The sequence below is a fragment of the Cervus canadensis genome, chromosome 31 (assembly GCF_019320065.1).
Source record: "Cervus canadensis isolate Bull #8, Minnesota chromosome 31, ASM1932006v1, whole genome shotgun sequence".
Lineage (NCBI taxonomy): Eukaryota > Metazoa > Chordata > Mammalia > Artiodactyla > Cervidae > Cervus > Cervus canadensis.
This window is the reverse complement of record NC_057416.1, coordinates 19,039,071-19,049,005: the sequence shown is the minus strand read 5'-3', so window position 1 is coordinate 19,049,005 and position 9,935 is coordinate 19,039,071. Positions and strand designations below refer to the sequence as shown.

Genomic DNA, 9,935 nt, shown 5'->3' with positions numbered 1-9,935 from the left:
GTGATGCTGATTGTCTAGTAGCTAAGTCATGTCCTACACTTTTGTGTCTGCACGGACTGCAGCCCTGGCAGGCTTCTCTGTCCATGGGAATTCTCCGGGCAAGAATCCCGCAGTGGATTGCTATTTCCTTCTCCAGGGGATTTTCTCCACCCAGGAATCAAACCCTTATCTCCTGCATTGGCAGGTGGATTCTTTACCGCTGGGCCACGAGGGAAGCCCACAAGTAACTATAAGTAATTTCATCCTCCAAGAAATGCTATAAGAAACCTTGAGTTTGTTGAATCAGTGACTAATGAGACTATCTAATTTCAAAGAAAATACTTTTGGGTATTTTAGTATTATTCCCCCAAGATATTAGGTATATAGCACCATTTTTATTTTTCCAAATTTCTAGGCACTTTTTAAAATTTAATTCTACAAATTATTTTAATCTAAAACATTCTATTTTCTTATTAAAATTAATATGTCTTTTCAGAAATACTTTGTATTAATCTATAAGTTAATACTGCATTCTCACATATTTTCCAAGAATATTTCAGTTGGGTCACATGCATGTCCCTGGGGTACACCTTGGAGATGCTCAGAATCTTTTGAAGACTATGGGTTGAATAGTCAAGTTTTCACTTCGTAAAGGTGTTAAGTCAGTAAAATGAGAATGTTGTTGTTAATATTATATCATTTATACTCACTGGCTGGTAAATACTGATGAAATTCAAATTATGCATGTATCAGAAGACTGTCAGAGGACGTCCTGGAGCGCGTGGTGTGGCGGCAGTTGGGCTGCGCGAGTCGTGCCAGAGAATCTCTGCGGTAACGTCGTTACGCCTTACTAACTGGAGTGGAAAGTAAAAGGGACCTCTCCTCCTCCATCCTCTTTTCCCCCTCCTTGCCGGGCAGGCGTAATGGCGGAAGTCGCGGCGACTGGCGCGGGCGGAGAGGCTATGGCGGCAGTGGCGGCCGGGGAAGGCTCCTCGGGCCCGGTGTGCTCGCCTCTAGGCCGGGGCTTCTCGAACTACCGGCCCTTCGAGCCCCAGGCGTTGGGTCTCAGCCCGAGCTGGCGTCTCACCGGCTTCTCTGGCATGAAGGGCTGAGGCTGCAAGGTCCCCCAGGAGACGCTGCTCAAACTCCTGGCGGGACTGACGCGACCGGAGGTGCTGCCCGCGCCGGGCCGGGGCCTGGTCGGAGGCCTTGAAGAGACGGCCCAGGAAGCCGGTCTGCCGATGAGGTCGGAACCCAGCCCTCCTTTCCCCACCCTGGGCATTGGGATGGACTCCTGCGTCATACCTCTGAGACACGGGGGCCTGTCCCTGGTGCAGACCACCGACTTCTTTTACCCCCTGGTGGAAGATCCCTACATGATGGGGCGCATCGCGTGCGCCAACGTGCTGAGTGACCTCTACGCCATGGGCGTTACTGAGTGTGACAACATGTTGATGCTACTCAGCGTCAGCCAGAGTATGCCTGAGGAGGAGCGAGAAAAGATAACGCCACTCATGATTAAAGGTTTTCGGGATGCTGCCGAGGAAGGAGGGACTGCAGTGACTGGTGGGCAAACAGTGGTAAACCCTTGGATTATCATCGGTGGAGTTGCCACTGTGGTATGTCAACCAAATGAATTCATCCTGCCTGACAGCGCCGTTGTTGGGGATGTGCTCGTGTTAACCAAACCCTTAGGAACCCAGGTTGCCGTCAATGCCCACCAATGGCTGGATAATCCTGAACGATGGAATAAGATAAAGATGGTGGTCTCCAGAGAAGAGGTAGAGCTGGGTTATCAGGAAGCCATGTTCAACATGGCTACACTCAATAGAATTGCTGCCGGACTGATGCACACGTTTAATGCCCACGCAGCCACAGATATCACCGGCTTTGGCATTCTGGGTCACTCTCAGAACCTTGCAAAACAACAAAGAAATGAGGTCTCCTTTGTCATTCATAACCTGCCCATCATTGCCAAGATGGCTGCCATCAGCAAGGCCAGTGGGCGCTTCGGTCTCCTGCAAGGAACCTCAGCAGAAACTTCTGGGGGGCTACTGATTTGTCTGCCAAGAGAACAGGCAGCTCGCTTTTGTTCAGAAATCAAATCTTCAAAATATGGAGAGGGCCATCAAGCGTGGATCGTCGGTATTGTGGAAAAGGGAAACCGGACAGCCCGGATCATTGACAAGCCTCGCGTTATTGAGGTCCTGCCTCGTGGGGCCACTGCTACTCCTCTTGCTCCTGAGAACTCCAGTGCCTCCTCTGAGCCTAGCTTGTGAGATGGAACAACAGAAGTTGTTTGGACTGTACAGCCTTTATACACAAGCATGGACCATTCGCTAGAGTTAATTTTAGGAAGAAATTTCCAAAGAAGGCTGCCTGCATAGTAGTTCCAGCTGCTCTTCCTAGGTAATTTGAATCAGCCCATCAAAAGCTGCACATTCCAAGGCCAGAAGTAACATTTTGGACTTCGGGGGGTCGGGGGTGTATATTTGGTCATCTCTTGAGTGGAAAAAGCGGAAAACCCCTTGTTTCCTCTTTCCAAGAGCAAGAGGAGATTACTCAGGTTTGAGATATATTTCTTGGCACGGGGTTAGTTGATTTCTGCACAGGGATTGAGATTATTTATTAAAATTACACCAAAAATCCAAAATGAAAAACACTTAGATCAGAAATAAGTTTGGACCAATATTGTTGATAAATTGAAATTGTTATGAGAGATTTAAATGCAATGTCAAATTCTTAGATTACTCTGAAACACTGGCTCTTTCCTACTCTGGACAAGAATTGAGCAGCTTGTCCAATGACTGGGAAAGGAGGACCTCCAACCACCTTACTTGGTCTCTGTTAATGACGTCTCTCTCTAAACCCCTTTAAGGACTGGGAGAGGCAGACCAAACCCCAGAGCCCAGGCCTTGGTGGACATTAAGATGTTAAATCTTGTGTTGAAAATTCCTGGTGATTTCATCAATAAAGCGATTTCTAGTGAAATAAAAAAAAAAAAATAAAAAAAAAAAAAAAAAAAAAAGAAGACTGTCAGACTTCACCCAGCTGAAGTAATTTTAACAATCATGAGGAGCTGCAGCAACAACTCATCTCTGGGGAAAAGCAATGCCTGTCACCCCTTGCCCCCAATTCCCCTGTGTAAATATGAACCTATGTTCCTGTTGTGCCAGCTGGCAGAGAATATGAAAATAACCCAGGTGGCCTTTGATACATTTCAAGTTGGAAAAGAGAACATGTTGCCATGGTAAAGAAGAGATGGAAAGAAGTTAATTGTACCCCGTAGAGATACCCTATAATTTTCATAATCTGTAAAAAAAAAAAAACTATGCCATAGAAACAGCTATAGAACTCTTCACAGCTATATATTGAATTATCAGTATTTTTATAATTTTAATTTTCCAGCAGCAAGGCCAACTGCAAATCATACCTAGATTACTTTAATTGGTATCATGCATGATATCATTAAGAATATAAAGGGAGTGGAAAATCTACTTTCTATTCAATTGTAGACTATTTTGTAATAAATATTATTAAAAACAATGGGAAGAAGACCCAGGAAACCCCAGGATTTACTAGTGTGGATGGATAGAGGCTATGGAAGAGGAATAAACATACAAATGTTAAAGAAAGAAAAATCAACTCTAAGACGAAAATAAACCAGTTATTAAGAGCAGGGTATGGTGAAATCAGAAGAAAGCAATGGATAAAACTGAGGCAAGCAGTGTGACAGTAGGAACATTTCCAATATACCCAGTAATCAAAAAGACAGTGAAGTGAGACAACAGGGACTTGGCAGAAAGACTTACCTTTAAAGGTCATAACCATCTCAGAGTCATGTTTGATGTGAAGGAAGTAAACACACTGGTGGGGTATGTGAGTTAAATCATATCTCCGTGTTTTCTGTAAAGACATCTATTTAAAACTGGGCATAGCATATTTCCCTTCAACAATTTGAAGAAAAAATAATTACAGAATAGTAAACTGTACATGTGAAACAAAATAGCTACTTGTAGTTTACTGGTTTCTTGGGGAATTTAGACAAGTACTGATTAATGCTTTGATTCTAAATTTGCAAATGTGCTGATCATTAGTTTACTGAATTTAATTAACACATTGTCATTAAACCAAAAGCAAGTCTACATATGTTATTTATGATTCTGTCTCCTTGAGGACCGGGATAAAGTTCATGTTTAAATCTCATGTACTATATTGGCCTCTGGCTACAAAGTTAACCCCCAAATCACCTACTATTTGTATCACAGTTTGGCTATGCATTTACTGTTTGTTCCATATGCTTTAACATTTGTGAAAAAATGTGAATTAAAAAGTCAATTCCAAGTGTTGATGACTGAAATAAAGGAAAAGTTAAGGCATCTAAGAAATGGATAATCTTTAAACAGAAAATATTTTTTTGGTTAAAATAAAACAATGAACTTTTAAATTCTGCAGTGACTCCAATTAATATCCTAAGTGGACTTGTCATTCTTTCTGATCTATACAAAGACAAATAAGAAAGTTTGCAAAATATCAATAAATGCTTCTGTCAATACTTTGGGGGGAATACTATATGCTAGATGCTATCTTGAGGATATGTCTTAGGAAACTTAGCACTGTATCAACCCTATTACATCAGTATTAATTGTTGAGATTAAAGAGTGTGCCTATATATTCAACTGAGATTATTTGGATAGGACCTCCTATTTTCAGGACAATGGTCTATATGCTGATTCGGACAGTGCGAAACTGTTTCCAAGAATTTTGTGTTCTGATTAGTGCTCTCCTGCCCCAAATATGAGAACAAAATTCAGTTATAAGATTTGCTGACTAGTCTGAAAATTACATTTTGATGGCACAAGTGAGATATTCAATTCCATTTCTTTTCTAGAGCATTTCCACAATAAAGGTGTCCTAGTGTTTCATTAACTCTCATAGGTGTCATTTCCATCACCATATTGATTCTAAGATCTGAGTTATTGAAGTAGTGTTTACCCCACTTCTTCCATATGGTTTCCTATCTAATAGGAATGATAAATGAAGTAGCTATGTTGACAATATATCATTGATTTTTTTCCTCAAAGGATGAACTTTGAATTTTTCAAAAATGTTGTTTTCAGAATCCAAACTCAAGGCTGCCTGGATAACAACTTAATTCATACTACATCAGAAGAATGTTTCTCTTTTTATATCTGCCATTTTGCTTGCTTTACTTTAAAATAGCATAGTGTTTTACATGATTGCTATTTTCAACTTAAAGAATAAGAAATCATTAAATGCTGAATGAATTAAAATATTCATGCACCATACACTTACATTATTTCTAATTAAGAAAAATAATGTTTAATAGTTTTATCTGCTAGTATAAAGAAAAAGAGAAGTTATTTTTATTTTCCATCTATTCTGTGGCAGTAATATAGGGACTTTACATGCATTACCTTTTTCACCCTCCCAATAAAGCTGCAAGTTGGCATTATTTTCTTCATTTTGCCAAAGGTGATAAGGCCAAGTAGCTAGAATACAGAAAGTTTTAAATTCAAAATAGAATTTGAATTAATGTTTCCCAAAGGCTTTCCCAAAGGCTTTCCCAAAGCCTGAAATTTTTCTTGCATTCTATAATGGTTTCCATATAACCATTTCACTTTTACTTATTGTAAGGAAATTTAGCCTGCAGTATGTATGATCTTACCAATCCAAACATATTGTCACGTGACTTTTTTAGATATGAAATTGTGGCTTATATGGTACTAAGAATGAAGATTTTACAAACATCTCTTTGAATTCCTACACCCAAGATATTTAAGACTTGTGAAAGAAAATGCCTAGAATAACCTGATTCACAGCTGTTCTAGGTGACAACACTTGCATAAACGAAGCACAGTATGCTCCAGAACTATTCCTTTACAAGCAATGCTTGTAAGGGAGAGTAACACTAACAATGCTAATATTATTACTGCTCATATTATATTATTTTAGTATAATTATTATACTGATAATATTAACAGCACTGATGTTATTAGTATACTAATATTAATAACAAGAAGACTGAACTAATTACAAACAGATTCTTACATGGTCTTGAACTCCAGCTAGAAGTAGAAAGGAAATTCTCACTGTTACCAAGCTGGCACTGGGGACTTCAGTATGAACTGACTCACAGCTTTGATTCTGTAGTTTACAAAGGAAGATTTACCGTGAAATTACCTTCGGTTTCAGGCTTCCCAGGTGGCACTAGTAGTAAATAACCTGCCTGCCAATACATGAGATGTAAGAGAAGCATGTTCGATCCCTAGGTTGGGAAGATCCCCTGGAGCAGGGCATGGCAACCCACTCCAGTATTCCTGCCTGGAGAACCCCATAAACAGAGGAGCCTGGTGGGCTACAGTTCACAGGGACACACAGAATCAGACACGACTAAAGCAAATTCACATGCACGCATGCACCTTTGGTTTCCCTTGGACAGGCCTTTTTAAGTCCCTGGAGTGGTCCTACCAATTTTTCACATGGTAAAATGTGTTCGTACACTCTCCAAAACTCAGATAATAAAAGCAATTAAGACAAATATTTCAGTTTTCCATTCCAAATTGGAATAAATTTTAATGTATGGCAAAAAAAAAAAAAAGAGAGAGAGAGAGACAAATGTTGCTTCCTATTCCAGTCCCATCCCCACCCCAGCCCCCACACATATACCTATATTCCCACCATAACAGAGGTTGTGGGAATGCTTGGTACCTGGCCAGGGCAAGGTTGTGTTGGTGATACAGTTGGTTTGGTTTAGTGAACCAGACTAGGACCAGAATAAAGAATGCTGGCATGTAGGACAACCATTTGTTTTCTGTACTTACTGACTTTTTAAGCATGTTTGGTAAATTTAATCAAGAACACACTGGAAAATCAAGGAGGAAATGGCAATCAGACAACATAGACTTAAGCTTTCTAATTCGTTCTTCCAAGTAAGTTTTCCATTCTCTATATTTTATGGGAAGTAAAAGCAGGAGCTTTTCTTTTTGATGGGGAATGATAAGTAGTTTTAATTTGTACTTTGAAGGATGAGGTCAGAATGGGCAAAAAGATTAGGTCATTTGTAGCTTTTTGGAAAGCAAACAAAATTTTAAAAAATAGAAATATGCATTTAGCTGAAACCTCCTAAAAGTGATATAGCGTTAGTAATAAAGATGTGATAGCTTATAAAAAAGATATTGATCGTCTTGTGAAATAAATGAGCTTAAATTGTCACTTAGTTTATTACTGGAGTGATCATTTCCTTGACATTGGTTTAACTTACATGCTCTGATATTTTAGAAACTTTTATTTTTTTCTAGGGTATTTTAAAGGACCAAAACAGATTCTTATATTCTCCTCAAAAGCAGTAAAATTAAAAACAGTTCTCTTTGAAAATGCAGTTAATATGTATTTTAACAAAAATATTGACAAATGTACTTTTTAATGAAAAAATCTTTAGTGATAGTACTGAGCAATTCATTTGTTAGGGAGTGATAAGTTGAGAACATAACCTATATTTAGCTCAATGCAGTAAGTTACCTCTATCAGTTTATATTAGAAAGAAAATCAAAGGTTAAATCTTGTTTTATTTTCTAAAACCTCTAACATTATTACAACTACACACTCAAGAGTCTACCAGTTTTCTGCATTAAACCTACAGATTCTAGTAAGCATACTGAGTTTAGTATTGAAGCTGGTCATTTTACTTTATAGTTGAATTGTGTTTAATAGTTAACTGAAGCATTTTAATACATTATTTCTCTTGGTGTTATGAATATGTTAGGAGATAGGTCAGTTTTTGTATTGGTCAGTTTATCAGTTCAGTCATGCAGTCATGTCTGATTCTTTGTGACCCCATGGGGTGCAGCACACCAGCCCTCCCTGTCCATCACCAACTCCCAGAGCTAGCTCAAACTCATGTCCATCGAGTCAGTAATGCCATCCAAAAATTTCACCCTCTGTCATCCCCTATCCCTCTTACCTTCAATCTTTCCCACCATTAGGATTTTTTCCAGTGAGTCAGTTCTTCACAACAGGTGGCCAAAGTATTGGAGTTTCAGCTTCAACATCAGTCCTTCCAATGAATATTCAGGACTGATTTCCTTTAGGATTGACTGGTTTGATCTCCTTGCAGTCCAAGGGACTCTCAACAGTCTTCTCCAACACCACAGATCAAAAGCATCAATTCTTTGGTGCTCAACTTTCTTTATGGTCCAATTCTCACATCCATACATGACTACTTGAAAAACCATAGCTTTGACTAGATGGACCTTTGTTGGCAAAGTAATGTCTCTGCTTTTCAATATGCTGTTTAGGTTGGTCATAGCTTCCAGGGAGCAAGCATCTTTTAATTATAGGGCTGCAGTCACCATCTGCAGTGATTTTGGAGCCCAAGAAAATAAAGTCTGCCACTGTTTCCACTGTTTCTCCATCTGTTTGCCATGAATTGATGGGACTGGATGCCATGATCTTAGTTTTCTGTGTGTTGAGGTTTAAGCCAACGTTTTCACTCTCCTCTTTCACTTTCATCAAGAGGTTCTTTAGTTTTTCTTTGCTTTCTGCTATAAGGGTGGTGTCATCTGCATATCTGAGGTTATTGATATTTCTCCCGGCAATCTTGATTCCAGCTTGTGCTTCACTCAGCCCAGCATTTCACATAATGTACTCTGCATATAAGTTAAATAAGCAGGGTGACAATACACAGGCTTGACATACTCCTTTTCCAATTTGGAACCAGTCTGTTGTTCCATGTCCAGTTCTAACTGTTGCTTTTTGGCCTGCATACAGATTTCTCAGGAGGCAGGTAAGATGGTCTAGTATTCCCATAGTTTTAAGGATTTTCCACAGTTTGTTGTGATCCACACAGTCAAAGGCTTGGGCATAGTCAATAAAGCAGAATCAGATTTTTTTTCCTGGAACTCTCTTGCTTTTTTGATGATGAATTGAGCCTTAGAAGCATCATTGTGAACAAAGCTAGTGGAGGTTATGGAATTTCAGTTGAGCTATTTCAAATCCTAAAACGTGATGCTGTTAAAGTGCTGCACTCAGTATGCCAGCAAATTTGGGAAACTCAACAGTGGCCACAGGACTGGAAAAGATCAGTTTTCATTCCAGTCCTAATGAAAGGCAATGCCAAAGAATATTCAGACTACCACACAATTGCATTCACATCACACTAGCAAAGTGATGCTCAAATTCTCCAAGCCAGGCTTCAACAGTACATGAACCATGAACTTCCAGATGTTCAAGTTGGATTTAGAAAAGGCAGAGGAACAAGAGATCAAATTACCAATATCTGTTGGACCATCGAAAAAGCAAGAGAAAGCAGAGTTTTTTAATAATACTATCTTAAAATGACAAAATCATGATTCTGAGTTATTTTCCAGTTAATATTACTATGTTCCATAATTCCAGGTAATGCCTAAAATACTCAGAGATGTGCATACACATTAGAGAGAAAGAGCAATACAGAGTTTAGGTAAATTATAATAAATCTTACATTGAATTTTTAATTGGAATTTATTATTTTATTTTAAAAACAAAAATGTTCTTACAGATAGCACTGTTATGGACATGCATAGTTATGATTAATATGAATATTTTATATAAATATTTTTTTCATAGCTAAGCACAATCAATGTATATCATCAAAAGAATATTGTGTCCTGCTTCACTAAATAGAAAAAGAAAGAAGGAGGAATAAAACTTTAAAACATTTCCTGCAGGAGACTTCGTAACCTAAAAGTTCCAAAGTCACATAAACAGATTACCTCCCAGAGACATGAAAAACTTCTTAATTAAAATTATATTGATGTTTTATATCTGCAGAGATAATTAAATACAACAATAGATTTTTGCATGCAAAAACGTATTTGTCTTGCCAAAAAAGTAACTGAGAAATAGAGTCGAGTGAGTGATTCAGCACTGACACTTTTTTAATCAGAAGAGCTTCA

General features: G+C 38.7%; 1 protein-coding gene across 1 annotated transcript; it reads left to right on the top strand.

Moving 5' to 3' along the window:
• The first annotated feature begins 747 nt into the window (after positions 1 to 747).
• On the top strand, positions 748 to 3,007 carry LOC122432528 (selenide, water dikinase 2-like). The gene has a single exon (XM_043454518.1). It carries the CDS (start codon positions 903 to 905, stop codon positions 2,256 to 2,258), a length of 1,356 nt encoding a protein of 451 aa, XP_043310453.1. The 5' UTR covers positions 748 to 902; the 3' UTR covers positions 2,259 to 3,007.
• The last annotated feature ends 6,928 nt before the right edge of the window (positions 3,008 to 9,935 follow it).